Source organism: Trifolium pratense, linkage group LG4, assembly GCF_020283565.1.
Source record: "Trifolium pratense cultivar HEN17-A07 linkage group LG4, ARS_RC_1.1, whole genome shotgun sequence".
NCBI classification, from domain to species: Eukaryota; Viridiplantae; Streptophyta; class Magnoliopsida; order Fabales; family Fabaceae; genus Trifolium; species Trifolium pratense.
In genome coordinates, this window is record NC_060062.1 from 4,599,073 (window position 1) to 4,619,235 (window position 20,163).

The 20,163-nt window shown below is 34.5% G+C and overlaps 4 protein-coding genes across 5 annotated transcripts; all 4 read right to left on the reverse strand.

Moving 5' to 3' along the window:
• Positions 1-2,427: 2,427 nt before the first annotated feature.
• Positions 2,428-6,195, reverse strand: LOC123921496 (F-box/LRR-repeat protein 3-like). 2 transcript variants are annotated; one of them, XM_045974070.1, is made up of 2 exons: positions 4,344-6,182; positions 2,428-2,913 (listed from the first exon to the last, which is right to left on the reverse strand). In XM_045974070.1, exon 1 carries the CDS (start codon positions 6,102-6,104, stop codon positions 4,383-4,385), a length of 1,722 nt encoding a protein of 573 aa, XP_045830026.1. In that variant the 5' UTR covers positions 6,105-6,182; the 3' UTR covers positions 2,428-2,913; positions 4,344-4,382. The 2 variants fall into 2 exon arrangements, with proteins under 2 accessions (XP_045830026.1, XP_045830027.1); XM_045974071.1 differs by lacking the exon at positions 2,428-2,913 and adding an exon at positions 2,932-3,516 and having other exon boundaries at positions 4,344-6,195.
• Positions 6,196-8,982: 2,787 nt separating this feature from the next.
• Positions 8,983-10,719, reverse strand: LOC123921973 (dynein regulatory complex subunit 6-like). Its single transcript, XM_045974724.1, has one exon. It carries the CDS (start codon positions 10,717-10,719, stop codon positions 8,983-8,985), a length of 1,737 nt encoding a protein of 578 aa, XP_045830680.1.
• A 1,961-nt stretch (positions 10,720-12,680) lies between these two features.
• On the reverse strand, positions 12,681-14,402 carry LOC123921974 (F-box/LRR-repeat protein 3-like). Its single transcript, XM_045974725.1, has 2 exons — positions 13,512-14,402; positions 12,681-13,148 (listed from the first exon to the last, which is right to left on the reverse strand). Exons 1-2 carry the CDS (start codon positions 14,400-14,402, stop codon positions 12,681-12,683), a joined length of 1,359 nt encoding a protein of 452 aa, XP_045830681.1.
• Positions 14,403-16,847: 2,445 nt separating this feature from the next.
• On the reverse strand, positions 16,848-18,314 carry LOC123921975 (F-box/LRR-repeat protein 3-like). The gene is made up of 2 exons (XM_045974726.1): positions 17,427-18,314; positions 16,848-17,306 (listed from the first exon to the last, which is right to left on the reverse strand). The coding sequence occupies exons 1-2, from the start codon at positions 18,312-18,314 to the stop codon at positions 16,848-16,850; spliced, it is 1,347 nt and encodes a 448-aa protein (XP_045830682.1).
• Between the last annotated feature and the right edge of the window lie 1,849 nt (positions 18,315-20,163).

Sequence of the window (20,163 nt, forward strand, 5' to 3'; positions counted from 1 at the left end):
ACATAACAAGGTTGCTTCCGGTAGATAAGCGAATAATCTTCCATGTATAACATGGAAAAAACAAAAATTATTATGTTAAACAAAAATTTTGATTGGTTGTTTGTGTAACTTTCTTCATTTATATTGTTTACTAATATTGAATTTTGATCTGTTGTTTGTGTAACGTTTTTTTACATTGTTTACTTACTATATTTAAATCCAACATTAAATTATTTCGGTAAATCTTCTCGGTATAATAAGATTCACTAGCTTATCGAAAATAAATAAATTATTACTTGGTTGATTCTCATTCGTTTAATAGCTTATCGAAAATAAATTATTAGTCAGTAAAATAAATTATAAGCTCATGATGAAAAAGCAGTTATTAAATAAATTTGTTAACTTATAAACTATAAGCGTAAGGTATAAGTTAATTCAAATCCAAACAAAATCTTAGGATCAAAGAATATTTACAAATATATTTATTTCCCTCCGATGAGACTAGTGAGATCCAAATCCTTAGAGTTATAATTAATATTGTAATTGTAAAAACTAATAGAGGAACCACAAGCACAGCAAAATAGTAGTACTAGGAGTTTAATGTACATAAAACAAAAGGCACACAACAGAATAAGAAAAAGGCTTCAAAAGTCAGAATTAAATGATTACAAATAATCAGAATTAAAACCAGCAACAACAAGGATTAATCAGAATAACATACCTACCATAAAACCAGTAATAATGCTAAGTTGGCATTTTCAAAGAAAAAACATAAACATCTTACACATTCCCAACATACTAGCAAACAAGACATCCAAGAAGCAAGAAGAGTTCTCGCTTGCTGTCACTGCAACAAAAACCAGGTGGAGTTGTTATCTTTCTTAATGACGGCCTCCTTAATACCATCGAGTCAGCACTCACTTTACGACAATCCTGCAAATTTATCTCTCGCAATTGTGCGCAATTTTTTAGGACTTGCATCACTCCCTTCTCTGTGACATCATAACAATGTCCCAAGTCAAGCTGCATTAACCTAAAGCAACTTGTTGAGATCACATGGAGTGTTTCATCATCAACTCTTGTATGTGATAAGTTCAATGCCTCCGACATGAAAATTTCAATGTTCGTTTTAAATAGTTTCAGTCCTGGACAGTTGGCTAAGTTCAAATTTCTGATCTTACTTACTACATCTCCTTAAAACTTGACAAATGTCACCGGAAAAGCTCAAATCCAAGAGCTGTAAATTGGGGAAAACCGAAGCAAACATATTGATGTCTCTCGCAGATGGCAGGAGCAATAGTATTACTACCATTTAAAAATGAGTTTTTGAACATGACAATCGCTTCAAGAAACTCACAATTTGTACAGAAGTCCAAAATAAATGAGGCTGAGGCATTTATATAGCTATAACCAGAGAGATTAACCTTGCGAAGCTTAGGAAAGCTCCAAATACTTGGATTTTATTACAACACCAAGAGTTCTTTTAGGGTAACTAATGTCAAGTTCTTCTAGCAAAGGGAAACAATCCCAGATAAGAACTAAGACCATCTCCAATGGTGTAGTACCTATTAGGTACTCATGATACTTATTAGGTACTACCATTGGAGCACAACACATCTAAGTGTTTAGTACTCATGTGAAGTTATTTGTGGGACCTGTTTAGAATTTTTTAAGAGGTGCTGAGGTTGGAGAGGTTGAGTGCTTATTAGATACTGTTATTAAAAAATTATAAACGAGTGAAGGAATGGAACAAGTGAGAGAAGTTAAAGATGTAATCTTTTTGGAGATAGCTCACAACCCATTTTCGGGGAATTTGGAATGGTTAGACAGTTTGAGGAATTTGAGGCATAATGGAAAAGTGGAGATTAGGGTTAGGAAGCGTGTGAGGTTAAGGGAGGTGAGTTTTGGGAATCTTGTGAGGAGGTGAGGGAGGGTTGGATCAATGATAGTGAGAGAGAATCGAAGTCGGTTGGTGATGGAGAGGAACTGTTTGGAGACAAAGGAGAGAGACTCCAAATAGCAGTGGTTGTTACAATCGTCATCTACGCCGTCATCGTGGATGAGGAATTTAAAGATAGATTCCCAACAGTCATCAGATAAACCTAATTCTGATTCTGCTGCCATTGTTCTATGAGAGGTTGAAAAACAACCGGTTCTTCTCGAAGATAAGCGCTTGGTTATTTCTATACTTGTGAAGTAAGCTCTCGTCTCATCTTTCAAAAAGGTTTCACGTAAAAGTAGAGTAAAATAGTTTCTACTTTAGTGTCTCTCACTTGTTATGTTCCTGATAAAAAGGATAAGTCAAGAAAAATTTGTTAGCAAAGGTTCAGCAAACTTAGTTTTAGGTAATCCTATGAGTTTAAGGAAAATATGTTGATAAGTGAAAGTGCACGATCAGCAGAATTAGGGATAGAAGTTGCTATTAATTAGGTAGACTATAGGGAAGTAGTTATAAAACATGAATATTCCGTCAAAATTAAGATTGGCTTTTCAAATAAAATTAATTAAAATTAGTACAAGAATAATTATCATACTTTAAACTTTTGAAATATCTAAAATTTTCAACACAGTTACTCTAGGTCAGTGATCTATAATCTAATGGCTTCAGTTATGCAATATATATTTTGATATTTCATACCGTTTAAGATATCGACCGTTCATTTTTTCTAATCAGTTACGGGAGTTAACTCAGATATTGTGTGGAATCCGTACCTTCAAGTTTGGTTTCACTTTTGAAATTCTTTAACTACAATTTTGAATTTTTGCCTCTACAATTGACTTTTAGCCTGAAACTTATATTCCAACTTGTTACACAAAATGCATTAAAAATTAAAATGGTTGTGTAGTTTCTGTTCTCTGTTTTTACCAAACCCTTGAAGCTAGGGAGTAAAGTATGAGATATAATTTCAACTTCTTCCGGTTGATTTTGAACCCCTGCCCTCATGTCAAAGGAGTCAAATTTCAATTTAGTTCATAAAATAGATTATTGAAAACCTCCAATAACAGACTATAATAATAATATGAACAAAACTGTACCAAGTTAGATCAGTAGCATACTTAAACATCACCACACCAGCAAGAAATAAATGGCTACAAATATAGTATAAATGAGAGACCCCAATAATCAGAATTAAAACCAGCAACAACAAGGATTAATCAGAATCTAAACTGCAACAACGCAAAGTACACCGAATTGGTCATGACTTCTTCGACACAAATTGATGCTTTTATCTCACACACAATGACATATGATTGTTTTATATATTGAGTCCAAAGATTGAACTTTTGTGGACAGCAGAGATAACAAAGGAGAAAAAGCATGACAAAAATTTTGCCAACAGATAACAAAAGAAACCTACAAGAACCATCCCTCATAGATTATGACAGCAATTTTCTAATACATTTTAACTAATGTGGATTCAACACTATTTAAGTCACTTACTGAAGTGACAAAGAATGATATGTAATAATAATGCCAAATAGAACACGTGACTAATTTTCATTAAAGATGTCAAATTTCAATCTTGATGGAACATTCTGCACAATTGAACAATAAATGGCAAACAATCAAGTGTACGTTGGAAAAAATGGACAATTAGAAAGCATACATTGGCAAACTATCAATTTCATATGCCTATTCACAGATTGAAAACTGAATCAAAATACAAATAAAGTTCGACTAATAATTGTTATCTTTGCAATTCCAACCAAAGAAGACTACCACATCCACATATATCCTACAAAATCCAGCATGTCCACACTACCACTCACCCTCTTAAATATATATCATACTACAACAAAAAATTCTATTGTATTAAAGAAAACAGACGGGTAATAAAACCCTGGCTGCTGATCTGACATGGAACATGACTGATAAGCATAATATAGGAGATCGAGTCCTATCAATGACACCCAAGGTAATATTGTAACTGGGGATAAGCAGGAACAGTAAAAGGTTAATGTTTATAGGTTTTGTCCAAAAGGAAATAACATAAAGTAGATTATTGAAAGTTAATATGACCTATGGTAAACTCATAGAAGTAACAACAAAGAACAGTGTGTGCTAGAGCAAGTGTGCAAAACCTATGTTGCCAAGTGACGGCTGCAATAAGTATGACACAAGAATCAAATCCAGGTGACACAATTCAAGGGAAAGCGTAGAAAAACAATGCAATTTAAAACATTGGATAACACCTAATTAGTTGCATTACTACATTGCACATTATATAAATATCCTACCATACACAATTACTAGGCAATCATGATGCATAGAGTGATAATAATAATCAATACAACAAATCTAAGTTGCCATTTTCAAAGAAATAAAGTAGAAGTATCTCCTAAAACATAAATTTCTTACATACTTTTCAGAGGTCAAGCTTCGGTAGATCATTTCCAACATACTAGCAAACAAGACATCCATGACGCAATAAGAGTTTCCGCTTGCTATCACTACAACAAAAACCAGGTGGAGGTGTTATCTTTCTCAATGACGGCCTCATAAATACCATCGAGTCAACAGCACCAGCACTCACTTTACCACAATTGGACAAATTTATCTCTCGCAATTGTGTGCAATTTTCTATGACTTGCATCACTCCCTTCTCTGTGACATCATGACAATCTCTCAAGTCAAGTTGCAGTAGCCCAAAGCAACTCTTTGAGATCATATGGAGTGTTTCATCATCAACTCCTGTATGTGCCAAATTCAACACCTCTAACATGGAAACATTAAACTTCATTTTAGGTAGTTTCTGTCCTGAACTGTAGGCTAAGGTCAAATGTCTAATCTTACTACATTTCATTAGAACTTGACCAATACCTTCTTCAAATATGCCATTGGAATAGCTCAAACCCAAGATCTGTAAATTGGGGAAAACGGAAGCAAACATATTGATGCCGTCATTCCTCAACCATGTGTTGAAGCCTAAATAGAGAGACTTCAAATGAGGATATACAACAAAATTCATCAAGTTAGAAGAATTTTCTACACTCATTTTCCCAATACTCGTGTGTTCCATTCTGACCTCATTAAGTTTAGCACAGTTCCTAAGGAGTGCAAACAAGGCTAAACTTGTGAGGCTATGACATCTACTAATGTTAATAGACACCAAATCACCAAGAAACCGAGACAACTCAAGGATATGCCCATCATTCAAAAAATGAGCACCGTCAAGATCCAAATATTGAAGAAAACGACACTTAGACACTAAGTTAATCAGGCCAACATAACTATATCCAAAGCAAAGTTGAAGGACAAGCCTCCTTATAGGAAGACCATTATTTGCAATAGCTAAAAGCGTTTCATCTGATATAAATGAACCCGACAAATTAAAACAAGTTAAGCCTTTCAAACTCACCAACGAGTCAATATATTGTGAGCAATCATCATTTTGAATGAATGATCTCCATCCAAACGAAAGAGATCTCAAACCCGGTCTTTCGCGGAAGGCAAAAGCAACACCTTCTTGGCAAAAGCTACAGTTCAACATTACAATCTCTTCAAGAAACTCACAATTCTTACACAAGTGCAAAAACAATGAGTCATTCATATAATAATGACCAGAGAGATTAATTTTACGAAGCTTGGGAAGCACGAAAAACTTGGAATTCAGCTCAGAAGGAACTTTTCTAGGGTTACTAAGGTCAAGTTCTTGAAGCAAAGGAAAACAATCAGAGATAAGAACTAGGTCATGGGAACGGATTTTACCAATGTGGGAACAAGTGAGAGAGGTCAAAGATGTAATCTTTTTGGAGAATTCTCGCAACCCATTTGCAGGAATGTTGGATTTGTTTGAGATTTTGAGTGATTTGAGGTGTAATGGGAAAGTTGAGATTTGGGTGAGAAGCGCGTCGATGTCACCTTCGAAGCGCGTGAGGTTAAGAGAGGTGAGATTTGGGAATCTTTGAAAGAGGTGAGGGAGGAAAGGGAGAGTTGGATCGCAGATTGTGAGAGAGAATCGGAGATGGTTGGTTATGGAGAGAAACTGTTTGGATACGAGGGAGAGTGATTCGAAGTAGCGGTGGTTGCGTTCGGCGTCGCCGGCGTCGTTGATGAGGAGGAATTTGAAGATTAATTCCCAGCACTCGTGAGGTAAACGTAAATCTGATTGTGGTGCTGCCATTGTTGTGTGTGTGAGAGAGGTTGAAGAAGACGATTGCTTCAACTTCAATTTTATGAATCTTCTTTACTAACATCATTTGATATCACACCCATTAAAATTAACGTTTATGCATTTTTATTAAATAGTCATCTTTATTTTAATGGTTTTCAATAACACATCAAAATAATTTTTAATACAGTGTTATTGACAAGTGGTGCACCGTGTTCCATTTATCTCACTCTTTCAAGGTAGAACTTGCCCTTTTCGCTTATCTATTTTACTTGTTAATATTTTTTTCACTCTCATTTGGTTTAGAATAAAGAACCGTAAGTGGAAAGAAAATACCAAAATTTTAGACTAAATCTTAGTTTGAATATTTTTTATAATAAATCTTAGTTTAAATTTATTCTTCCAATTTTGATTTTTCTTTTTAACCAAATGGAATCTGGTTAAGTAATAAATAGTAAGAGTAGTGTTATATGAACACAAAAACACCGGACAAAAATACGACACAATTTTTCTCCACTCACAACATAATTATCGAGATGTTCAAAAAATATTAAAAAAAGCATAAAGTGAAACTTTGTTATATTTTTGTTAGAATATTGTGTTGAAATAACATTTCTCTAAGTAGTAATTGAGATTTAACTTGGTAGGGCACAATGCAACTATGATTTGAGAGAGAGTTGTAACCATTTTTTATACCAAAATTGACACCCTGAATTGAGGTGTCCTTATCCGCATCCAAAATACGAGTTTTTACCCTATCTATTGTGGGTATTTTTTAGGATATCTATTGGGTATGAGTCAAATTGTCATCTCTAGGAGCGTGTGGTTGGTTAGGCACATTTGGGAGGAAGGGATGTATATTAATTTTTTTTTTTTAACTAAGTATTTTAATATTTCTTCTTTTCACTTTAATCTCTGCAACTTTTTTATTCTCTTATTTTATATTTCTATTAAAGTATATTTTTTAATTTATTATTTTTATTTATTTTACAACATGGTTCACCGATGCTAATACAATCATCCGATAAATTTTTTAAAGTCAATTATTTTTGTGTGCTTGTTGATATCACAATAATTTCATTAAAAATTAGATTTGAGCGGTTAGAAGTATTTGAAAATATTTTTGGATTTTTATTTGTTGAAAAATGTTGAAATCATTCAATAATGATGAATTAAAAAATTCTTGCACAATTTTTAACACAACTTTTTCTCTTAAAGATTTGTCAAATGTTGATATAGATTGTCTTTTTTCTGAATTGAAAGTGTTGCAAACGTGTATGTCAAATGTGTTTATGTCAAAAATTGAAATTTTTGAGTTTGTTAAAGTCGTGTATTTTTATTTTAATATTGCAATTGACTATCGAATTCTCTTAACTTTGTCGGTGAATGTTGTATTTGCTAAAAGAATTTTTTCGAAGTTCAAATTGTTGAAAAACTACTTTTAAGTTTAAATGGAGAGGGACTTTGTATAAGGGGGGACAGAGAATTTTCGAAAGACTAGATCGAGCTTTGAGTAATGAAAATTGGAGATTAGAGTTTCCGGATGGACTTGTGATCAAGGTTCTGCCGAGGCTTGAGTTTTCGGATTATCAAAATGCACTAAAGCATAATCAATTCCATAATGCCAAATTCCTCTACTTATCTTGGCTTTGTGCTATTTTAGAACATGGTTTACTTATGGAGAGAGTGGATTGTCAAAACTTGCCACCACCATCTACGCACTCATTAATTATGGGTTGCTGTCGGAATTTTCAAATAGGTGACAGTATGAGACTAGTAACTTTCATCTCTCGGGGTTGGTGAGATGATAGTGACACTAAATGATGTGTCATGTCTACAACATTTGCTCATCAATGATCGTCTGTTGCACCATACAAGATTGTGACCTTGAGGAGGCTGACAATAAAGTTTTGAAAGAATAGAAGCGCACAAATATGCATAGAATGTACGTTGTCCCAGCTTGAGGGAATCTCTTTTTTTTGTTGGTGCTTCGCAATTTTCTCTTACAAAAGCACCATATACGTTAATGAAGTGTTCTCGGAGTTTTTCAGGGACCTTGATATGGTGTATGACTTGGATTGGGGCACGGCTGCCCTACCATACTTGTATAGGTTGCTGAATATTGTGGAAAAATCAACTATGTTGTTTACTGATTAATGTAGATGGATACAAGCAGGGATCTGTTAGCATTTTCCTGGTGTCAGAAGCCGGGAATATGATTGTACCTGTAGGGAGGATGAGGATCTGCGTGCAAATTTTTTGTTCGACTACGCTGCATATTTATATACTGTATAATGCTAGATAAAATGCGTTATAATTTTAATCGCAATGATAATTACATCTAATAAGATTTTTGGTCATGTGAAAGTGGTGTTTGATTATCAGTGTCCATACCAGATTTGGAGTTTAGCCTAAGAAATGTATTTGGTATTGGTATCATAATTATGTGTAATCATATTTTATGATTATGCCCTTCATGATACTTTTTCTCTGCATAATTTGATTTCCTGCCATTCACAGTGAAAAAAAAGAGACATTGGAATGGATTTGTGAGTACTTTTAAACTTATAATGTGTTATTTAAATTCGGACTTGTCAATGCGTTAAACTTGATTAGCTTAACAAAGAAGAACATCAAGTCTTAGGCTAACAAAAAGTTATTTCTATAATTCTTCCATTAAAAAAATGTTATTTCTATTAGTCTTGTAACATAAATGCTTAAATTGAAAGAACTTTTTAATTATAGTCACTTACTGAAGTGACAAAGAATGATATGTAATAATAATGCCAAATAGAACACTTAATAAACAAGAGAGTTTATATGTCAAACTAAAGATTGAAAAGTTTGTAATAATGAAGATAAAAAAAATTCCTTTATCACATTCAGAATACTAAAAACGAAAGCATCCACGACCAAATAAGGGTTTCCACTTGCTGTTACTAGGACGAAAATCATAGGGAGGTATAATCTTTCTCAATGATGGCCTCAACAATACCATCGCCGTCTGAAAATCAACATCAGAAGACACTTTGCAACAATGCTGCAAATTTATCTCTCTCAGCTGTGTGCAGTTTTCTACCACTTGCTTCACTCCCTTCCCTGTGATATTATAACATCTTTTCAAATCCAATTGTAATAGCCCTGTGCAACTCTTTGAGATCGCATCAAGTGTTTTATCGTCAATTCTTGTAAATGACAAGTTCAACACCTCCAATTTAGGAACTTGGAAGTTCATCGCAAGTAGGTTCACTTTTTGACAAGAAGTTAAATTCAAATGCATAATTTGACAACATCTTAAAACTTCAACTATACCATCATCAGATATGCAATGACATTCGCTCACATCAATCAGCTGCAAATTTGGGAAGATTGAAGCAAAGAATTTGATGGTTTCATTGTTCAAATATTGATTGTAACCCAAATGGAGAGACTTCATTTTCATTCGACGGTTTACAACAGAATCCCTAAAAGAACTATACTTGTCTACACAGGATTTTCCAATATGTGTGTATTCCATTCTTATCTCATCTAGGAAAGGACATGTTTCAACAAGTACAAATAATGTTGATTCTGTGAGTTTACTACAATAACGAAGGTTTATAGATACCAAAGATAAAAGATACTTAGACAACTCAGCAACAAGTTGATCATTTAGAAACATAGCATGTTGAAGATCCAAATGCTGTAGAAAACGAGGAGACTTAGATAACAAGTCTAAGATTCCAGTATAACTATAGCCGCCACAATCTCTTAGCACGAGTCTCCTCAAAGGTAGTCCTTCATCTGCAAGAGATGAGAGCAATTGATCCGAGATAAATGAACATGACAAATCAAGGACGCTCAAACACTTCAAACTCCGTAGAGAATCGATCAACTCCATATCGATGTTCAGTATTCTTGGTAAATTAGTGCAGAGAGACCTCAAATATGGTCTTTCACGGATAGCAGAAGCAATGCCAAAATGAGTTAAGTGTTTGCAATTAAACATCACAACCTCTTCAAGAAACTCACAATTTTTACAAAGATGAAAAAGTGATGAGTCCTTAATATAATTGCTACCTGAGAAATTAACCTTGCGGAGCTTAGGGAGTGCTAATGAAACAGCATTTATATCAAAATCTTCATAGAAACTATAATATTCAGAAGAACTTGAACTTAGGTCAAGTTCTTCAAGAAAAGGAAAACAATCAGCAATAAGGAAAAGATCAGACTTACGGAAGGAATAAATGCCTGAACAAATTAGAGAGGTCAAAGTTGTAATTTGTTGAGAGAAAACATGTAAACCATATACGGGAATGTAGCAGTGGTTAGAGAGATTAAGTGATTTGACTTGTAAGCCGAAACGAGAGATGTTGGTTAGAAGCACGTCACGGTTACCCGTGAAGTGACTGAGGTCGAGGGAGGTGAGGTTGGTGAATCTTTGGAAGAGTCGAGGAAGGAAAGGGAGGGTTTGGTTAAAGATTGTAAGAGAGGATGTACAATGGTCTGTTACAGAGAGAAACTGTTTCGAGACGACGGATGGAGATTGCAAGTAACGGCTGTGGTAGCCGCATTCCTTGAGGAATATTTTCAATATATGTTCCCAACATTCTTCTGGTAAATAATACAGTTCTTCTACTATTGCCATTGTTTTGTTATTATTCATAAAGTCAAGACCAAGGTTTTAAACTGCGGACTGCATCAGTCAAGACTCAAGAGTGTGATACTCCGCGGTGTGAGGAAAATCCGAATTATATATTCTAAACTAAAACAGAATATCCTATAATTCGTGCCTATAACCATGATACAGGGTAAATCAAACAACAGATTTTCCTGAATTATAGTGATCGTTTCAAATTTTTTTTTTTATTTTTACGGAAGGATTTATTTAGACTTGATTTGGATTATTTTAAAATTAATTTGAACTCGTCTTTGGTTGCCCTATGTATTCTCTTGCGGAGATTACTAACCGCTATCGACACTCTTTAGGGTTAAAAACTATGTGCAAGAAATTTTTTATAAACCTAAAAATTTAATAAAAAATAAATAATGACTAAATTTAGAAAGTCCCCATTTTATAGGACCAAAAATATATTTAACTCAAAACTAGTAACAAAACATTTGAATTTAAATATTATAGGAATAACGTCAAACTTTTTTATTGAATGAATGAATCAATAGTATCAGCAATACCACTAAACTAATAGTCTCTATATCTTGTAAAGAACCTTTTTTTCTGCTAATCTCTTAAGCCAACTTCATGTAATTTGCATGCATTTTGGAAAATCAAGCAGTTACAAAACATATTAAGATGAATGAGACTGCAATAGAACATCAAGTTTTAGGCAAACAAAATGTTCATGTTACTTCCTGGTGAGAATAATTTTTGGTCAAATTTTACTTACTTTGCAATCGAACTTTGAATTACTGAGCCCCTTCCCCAGTGGTTAATTAACATCAAAGCGGGATATGACTTATGACTAGAGAGATTAATCTTACGGAGATTTGAAAGTCCCAGTGAGAGAGCCTTTATTCGGCTGAGGAAGTTACTGTGGAGAGAAGCAATGTTGGAACAAGTCAGAGAGGTTACTCGGCGATGACAAACATATCAGTACTATGGAGAGAAGCAATGTTGGAACAAGTCAGAGAGGTTAAAGTTGTTATCTTTCAAGAGAAAGCTCGCAACCCTTTAACAAGAATGGTGAGTTGGTTGGAGAGATTGAGTGATCTGAGGTTCAATGGGAATCGGGAGATTTTGAGCATGCATTGAGGTCACCGGAGACAAAAAATATGATATACAGACAAAAACAATTGAAAACACTTTTGTAAAATTGAATTATCAATCAAGTTTTTTAGTTTTCAATTTTTAAAAACTAAAAATCTATTTTTGAAAAGAGAATCAAACAGGCCCTAAGTCATAGAGCTGAAAGAAGCTACACTTCATCGGATAAAATATAAACCAGATAACAAAGATAAAATCTACTTCACATTGAACCACAGAACTTGAGCAGTAAAATTTTACTTGGACAATATATAGTAATAGTACATTAAAATGCAAAAAATTGTGGTTAAATGATTGTAAGATGTTTTTCTGTGTGTGTTAGGTAAAATGCAAAATGATTGTGGCTAAGTATTCAAACCTCTTAGGTATGAACAATTGTTTGGCACCACCTCTTAATTTAAATATTATTGTTGACAGTTTCTTATTTTTATAGGCAAATCCAGTTCTTGATATCAATACTTTTAAGACATGTTTTTAAGAAAACTAAAGAAGACATTAATTAATATGGAGATTGCCTGTTAAGCAAGCTAAGTTCTTGTGAGAAATCAAATACTTGTATCAAGAAATTGTTGAGTCATGACTCATGAGAATGAGGGACGAAAAAATTTCGAGTAATGTTGTGCGGTGGAGTAGTAGCAACGTTAGCCATATAAAAGTTAATTGATTTTACATGAAACAATACTGACAAATATTAACCAATTCACTAACTAAAATAGATGCATTAATTAAATTTCTTATTCTTTCGAAATAAACATTTAAAAGCCAAATCTCCATAAATTTGTAACAAGCATACTAAAAATATCTGTCATAAAAATGAAAAATGAAATTTAGGGACAAAGAAAGCATCCATGATCCAATAAGGGTTTCCACTTGGTGTAGATCTGAGGATAAAAATGAGAGGGAGCTTTAATCTTTCGCAATGACGGCCTTGACAATACCATCGCTAACCATATATCAACATCAGCAGCCATGTTGCCACAATAACGCAAATTTATCTCTTTCAGTCGTGTGCAGTTTTCTATCACTTGCTTCACTCCCATATCTGAGACATTAATACACTCTTCCAAATCCAAATGTAGTAACCCTGAGCAACTCTTTGAGATCGCATCGAGTGTTTTATCATCAGTTCTTGTATATGACAAGTTCAACACCTCCAACATAGGAACTTGGAAGTTCATGGCATGTAGGTTCACGTTTTCACAAGAACTTAAATTTAAATGCACAATTTTACAACTTCTTAAAACTTCAACAATACCTTCATCAGATATGCAATGACATTTATTCACATCAAGCAGCTGCAAATTTGGGAAGATAGAAGCAAACCATTTTAGGGTTTCATCGTTCAAAAATGAATTGTTAGCCAAATGGAGAGACTTCATTTCCATATGAGTAAAATCCGTCGAAGAGCTAAACTTCTCTACACCGAATTTTCCAATATCTGTGTATTCCATTCTTATCTCACCTAGGAAAGGACAGTTTTTAACAAGTGCAAATAAGGTTGATTCTGTGAGTTGCATACAATGACTAAGGTTTATTGATACCAAACTAAAAAGATACTTACACAACTTAGCAACACGGCAGTCACTTAGAAACGTAGCATTTTCAAGATCCAAATGTTGTAAAAAACAAGACATAGATAACAAGTACAAGATTCCAGTATAACTATAGCCGGTACAATGTCTTAGCACAAGTCTTCTCAAATATACACCTTTGTTTCCCAGAGATAAGAGTAATTGATCTGAGATACACGAAAACGACAAATCAAGACAACTCAGACGCTTCATACTCCGTAGAGAATCATTCATTTCCATACCAATGTTCATTGCTTCTGATAAAGTAAAGTAGAAAGATCTCAAATTTGGTCTCTCGCGGATAGCAGAAGCAATGCCGATAGCAGTTAAGTTTTTGCAATCAAACATCACAACCTCCTCAAGAAACTCACAGTTTTTGCAAAGATGTAAAAGCGATGAGTCGTAAATATGATAACTACCAGAGAGATTAACCTTGCGGAGCTTAGGGAGTGCTAATGTAATACCACACATCTCAGAATCATCATAGGAATCAACTTTTATAGCTAGTTCAAGTTCTTCAAGTAAAGGAAAACTGTCAGCAACGAGATAAAGGTCAGACTTACTGATTAAAAAAATGTTGGAACAAACAAGAGAGGTCAAAGTTGTAATCTTTTGGGAGAAAATTCGCAAGCCGTTTGCGGGAATGGTCCACTGGTCATTACTAGAGACACTAAGTGATTTGACTTGTAAGGGGAAACAAGAGATTTGAGTGAGAAGCGCGTCTTGGTCACCTGTGATGCCCGTGAGGTCGAGGGAAGTGAGTTTGGTGAATCTTTGGAAGAGTCGAGGAAGTAAAGGGAGGGTTTGGTCAGAGATTGTGAGAGATAATTTACAACTGTCTGTTACAGAGAGAAACTGTTTCGAGACGACGGAGAGAGATGGTAAAAAACAGCGGTTGTTGTCACAGTCGTTAAGGAATATCTTCAATATAGATTCCCAACAGTCGTCTGGTAAATAAAGTTCCTCTCTTGTAGCCATTGTTGTTTTTTTATTTTTATGTGATACTCAACTGGTGTGATGCCATAACCTAAAATATTATACTCCGTATATATATAGGAAATATAGAGAGAGAGAGAGAGAGAGAGAGAGAGAGAGAGAGAGAGAGAGAGAGAGAGAGAGAAACAAGAAAAATATTCCTTAAATTATATTTATGATTAAGATCTTCATTGCACTTTCTAAACTAAAACAGAACAATCCTATAAATTTGCCTATAACATAGTGGCAGTATTTGATTTTATTTTTTTAAAATATTTTTACCAATTTGCGGGGGTTTTCAACCCAAAAAACAACCGCCCCACATTATAGCGGGCGTCGGGACAAATGGGTAGGACTAAAACAAGAACTAAAACATTATTCATTTATGTTGTAAAATTAGGTCCAACAATTCATACATGAGTATATTTCTTGAATTTTTCGGAAAAAATGGAATTTATTAATTACTAACTTTTGTGTTTATGTTTGTACATTATTCCTAAATAATTTTCTCTTCCTTTTTCATTAGTTGTCACAGGCCTCTACTATGTTAACCTTAACAACCCGGGTCACACTCTGTATTAACGTAGCCATTAAGAAAGGCTAAACTAACTTGGTCCTTCTGGACGAGCTTAACACTGATTTTGTCCATCAAGACGAGCTCAACAAACTTGACCATTCAGTACACGCTCAACTCCAGTTTGGTCTTTTAGGATGAACGTAATCTGCTGGACCATGAGCTTCACCTTCGGCATGTCCAGCTCAAATCGACTCTAAGCTCTTCCTTCAACATGTCCAACTCTGCTGAGTTAGTAGTTATTATTTTCTGAAGGTATAGACGTAGAGGAATGAAGACCGTTGTTTATTTTTTTTAAAAGGGAATACCGTTACGTTAAAAGTTAAGAATTGATGTTTTAAAGGTAAGGTACTCCACGCGCTTTCCTACTTGGAATATGTATTATTATTGTTATTGTTGTTGCTAGTATGGTTGTTGTGAGGTTATTATACGACTTCTATTTGTTTATGCTTATGATTAATATCTTAAGTAAATAAATTAGGTTGTATTACCAAAGGTGTTAATCTTATCAGTGGATTTAAAGAGGTTTCAAATAAATTGGATACTCAGACGAGGAATCTCTGGTGTGACTGATCGAGGGAAGCGCTTTCATTCATGCATTGGTGTCGGTGTGGTTCGAAATAGTACTCAATGGTGGGGTATCGAACCTAAAACTCTACGGAGTAATACCCAACAGTCGGGTATTGTGTCCAACGGTGGGACACTGTCCAATGGTGGGACATTTTGCTCTGCAGAGAGGTGATATCCGGATCATATAGAATGCAGTTTCATATTTAAATGTTATTGTTGACAGTTACATATTTAATAGACAAATCCACTTCTTGAGATTAATAATGTCAAGACTTGTATGAGATATGCAAGACATGTTTTTAAGAAAACTAAAGACATTATTTGATATGGAGATTACTTGTTAAGCAAGTTCTGGAGATATCAAATACTTGAATCAAGATATTGTTGACTCATGACTCATGCGAATGAGGGAGGAAAAATTTGCGGGATATGAATCAAGATATTGTTGAGATTTCCTAGTGTCGACAGCCGGGATATGATTGTAGCTATAGGGAGGATGAGGAGCCGCGTGCAAATCTTTTGTTCACCTAATATACTTCCTGTGATTAAAGACATAAGCATAAGAGCAGGCCCTGAATTTCGCGAAGAGAACTGGGCTTGGTGTGGTAAGCATTTGTCCTACTCTTGTTATAGTGCCAACTTTACAGTCAACTACTAATGCAAGCAGCTTGTTTCTCATCAAATTCTTACTAAAAATACATATACAGGAATATGATGGTTGCTACAGGAAGGATGAGGATCCTCGTGCAAATATTTTGTTCGACTAATACTCTGCATATGATCCATAACCGGTATTCTTATGCCAAGAAACGAAGCATAAGAGCAAGCCCTGAATTCTTACTAAAAATGCATATTAATTAACTGCATAATGCTAGTTAAAATATCGCGGATGGTATTTGTCACATGTAAGTTATTGTCAGTGTAGCATGAGTGTCATGGATGTGGGTGCTCTAATACTTTAACTAATGCCTAAAATAACATTGTTTTCATATTAATATTAAAACCATTTTTTATGTTATTCATCTGTCTTTTTTATTCAATTTCTCGCTATCACGACACGAGATTTGGTTGAGAATAAGAGTATATATATCCATACTATAAGTACCCTACCAAGTAAGATTCAAATAATAATATCTAATATTACTGCAAGATAGAACACTTAATAAACAAGAGAAGACAGTATATTTGTCAAACTACTGTCTCTCATAATGAGAAATGAAATTTAGGGACAAATATAATAAAGATTGAAAGTTTATATTAATAAAGATAAAATTTTAAATAATTCCTTTATCACATTCAGAATACTAACAACGAAAGCATCCACGACCAAATAAGGGTTTCCGCTTGCTGTTACTAGGTCGAAAATCAGAGGGAGGTATAATCTTTCTCAATGAAGGCCTCAACAATACCATCGCCGTCCAAAAATCAACATCAGCAGACACTTTGCGACAATGCAGCAAATTTATCTCTTTCAGTCGTGTGCACTTTTCTACCACTTGCTTCACTCCCTTCCCTGTGATATTATAACATCTTTCCAATTCCAATTGTAGTAGCCCTGAGCAACTCTTTGAGATCGCATTGAGTGTTTTATCATCTATTCTTGTAAATGACAAGTTCAACACCTCCAATTTAGGAACTTGGAAGTTCATCCCACTTAGGTTCACTTTTTTACAATAACTTAAATTCAAATGTATAATTTCACAACATCTTAAAACTTCAACTATGCCTTCAGATATGCATCTACAATGACTCAAGTCAAGTAGCTGCAAATTTGGGCAGATTGAAGCAAACAATTTGATGGTTTGATCATTTAGAAACATAGCATGTTGAAGATCCAAATGCTGAAGAAAATCAGAGTTAGACAAGAAGTAACAGATTCCCATATAACTATAGCCGCTACAACCTCTGAGCACAAGTCTCCTCAAATTTAGACCTTTATCTGCAAGATACAAGAGTAATTGATCTGAGATATACGAAAACGACCAATCAAGACAACTCAAATGCTTCAAACTCCGTAGAGAATCAATCAATTCCATACTAATGATCGCTTCTGATAAAGTAATGGAGAAAGATCTCAAATTTGGTCTCTCACGGATAGCAGAAGCAATGCCAATACCAGTTAAATTTTTGCAATCAAACATCACAACCTCTTCAAGAAACTTACAGTTTTTGCAGAGATGAAAAAGTGATGAGTTGGTAATATAATAACAACCAGAGAGATTAACCTTGCGGAGTTTAGGGAGTGCTAATGTAATAGAATTTATATCAAAATAATCATAAGATTTAATAACTTCAATTTTAGGTAAACTTAAGTCAAGTTCTTCAAGTAAAGGAAAACTGTTAGCAATGAGATACAGGTCAGATATATAGAAAAAACCAATGTTGGAACAAATGAGAGAGGTCAAAGTTGTAATCTTTTGAGAGAAAATTTGCAACCCATTTGAAGGAATGGTCCCGCGGTAAGAGAGATTAAGTGATTTGATTTGTAAGGGAAAACAAGATAATTGCGTGAGAATCACGTCACAGTTGACCCTGAAGTGCGACAGGTCAAGGGAAGTGAGGTTGGTGAATCTTTGAAGGAGGCGAGGAAGGGAAGGAAGGGTTTGGTTAGAGATTGTGAGAGAGAATTTAAGACGGTCGGTTATAGAGAGAAACTGTTTCGAGACGACAGATAGAGAGTTTAAGCTATGGTCGCCGTATTTTTGGAGGGATATTTTGAATATACATTCCCAACACTCTTCTGGTAAATACAGTTCTTCTACTATTGCCATTGTTTTGTTATATGTAACTCATTCATAAAGTTCCTCTACTATATATAAACCAAAAAAACAGAATCCTATAAATTTGTCTATCATGGTGATAGGATAAATCAAAGCATATCTATGAAACAAATTCTCCTAAATTATAGCAGTGTTCTGTTTTTGTTTTACAGAAGGATTTACTTAGATTTAATTTGGATTAAAATTAGGGTGAGTTTGTTTTAACTTTCAAAACAATGACTTTTTTTATTATGTATTGTTTTGGCGTTAAAAATTTTTAACAATTTTTTTTATTCGGTATCCGGCTCAAGCACCGGAGAAAGTCTAACCTAGACACAAACCCAACACCTCATTGTTGGGCACAACCTGTTGGATATTTGTGTGTTGGTCTCATTTTGCTAAAACAAATATACATGTTGGACCAAATGTTTCAACATGTTGGGTACAAAAGATGTTGGACCAAATTTTAAACATGTTTGGGTACGACAGTCGGATTGCCCAAATCTCGCGCATTTATTACACGTATCTGCTATATATGGAAATTCACTCTACAAACGTGTATATCAAGATTTGATCTGATCAAGACTTTATTAGTGAAGATATGTTCTTATCAAGACTTAATGGAATGATTCAGCACATCGTTTATTTCCTAAAGATGATCAACCATTTTAGGAAAGTTTTTATTAAGGTCTGATTTGCTTAGCTGGACGTGACTCAAAGACCAGCTGTGTTCTGAATCTTATTTTGAAAGACCAGCTATTTTTGTTTTACAGAAGGATTTACTTAGATTTAATTTGGATTAAAATTAGGATTGAATTTGACCCTAGTTACATATTACAGCCCGTTCCTCATACAAATAACGACAAACAAGATGTCCACCTTGCTCATGCGAAACCTAATGATGACAATGGAGATGATAAATTTGAAAATTGTGAAATTATTTGTGAAACTCCCAAGCACAATGAGGAGGATATGGTCACTTAGTCTTTTTCTCTCTTCCGCTCTTTCCCTCTTTGGTTTGTTATGGAAGCTCTCTTTGATCCTCAGACATTTTACTCGCAGAGTTATTTGCCATCTATCAGGGCCTCACTTTGGCGAAAAATATGTCTATTGATGAGTTAGTTTGCTACTCCGATTCTCTCCACTGCATCAACCTCCTTAAAGGTCCCAATATCAAATATCATGTTTATGCTGTGTTGATTCAAGACATCAAAGAGTTGATATCTCAAAGGAACATTACCCTTTGCCACACTCTCAGAGAGGGAAACAATTGTGCGGATTTCTTAGCCAAGCTTGGAGCCTCTTCAGATTCTGATCTCACGATTCATGCATCTCCCCCAGAAGGTTTCTTTGACATTCTTCGAAGCGACGCGACTGGAACTTTCTACCTTAGAGAATAGTTCCCTTTTCTTTTTTCTTTTTGTTTTTTGTTTTGTTTTGATTAGCCTTGTAACCAAAAAAAACAATGAGTTTTTTTATTATATATTGATTTGGGGTTAAAAAATTTTAACAATTTTTTTTATTCAGTATTCGGCTCAAGAACCGGAGAAAATCTAACCTAGACACAAACCCAACACCTCATTGTTGGCAAAACCAATAAAAAAAAATTTGTTTGCATAATCTTTTATGGTTACAATCATATAGAGAAGTTTCATTGTTGACAGTTATAAAAGGTGAATGATTACAAAATATGAAAAACAACAAAGCATTGATTGTTTTGTATAAGCGTTAGAGTTGTCGGTGAATCAAGTGTGAGTTATCGATCACCGATTTGGATCCTCAGCTAAAAATTTTGTGCTGCCCCCTGCTGCACCATTCAAGAATGATGCGGCAAGGGCAGCAGAGAATTTTGCGGCTGAGG

What these genes read in the sequence shown, in the direction of transcription:
- LOC123921496 (XM_045974070.1), bottom strand. Translation starts at nt 6,104, where the DNA reads ATGGCAGCACCACAATCAGATTTACGTTTACCTCACGAGTGCTGGGAA.
- LOC123921973 (XM_045974724.1), bottom strand. Translation starts at nt 10,719, where the DNA reads ATGGCAATAGTAGAAGAACTGTATTATTTACCAGAAGAATGTTGGGAA.
- LOC123921974 (XM_045974725.1), bottom strand. Translation starts at nt 14,402, where the DNA reads ATGGCTACAAGAGAGGAACTTTATTTACCAGACGACTGTTGGGAATCT. An exon ending in ATTGTACCGGCTATAGTTAT is followed by an intron (nt 13,149 to 13,511) that starts ACTGGAATCTTG and finishes CCAAATTTGCAG; the next exon opens with CTGCTTGATGTGAATAAATG.
- LOC123921975 (XM_045974726.1), bottom strand. Translation starts at nt 18,314, where the DNA reads ATGGCAATAGTAGAAGAACTGTATTTACCAGAAGAGTGTTGGGAATGT. An exon ending in GTTGTAGCGGCTATAGTTAT is followed by an intron (nt 17,307 to 17,426) that starts ATGGGAATCTGT and finishes CCAAATTTGCAG; the next exon opens with CTACTTGACTTGAGTCATTG.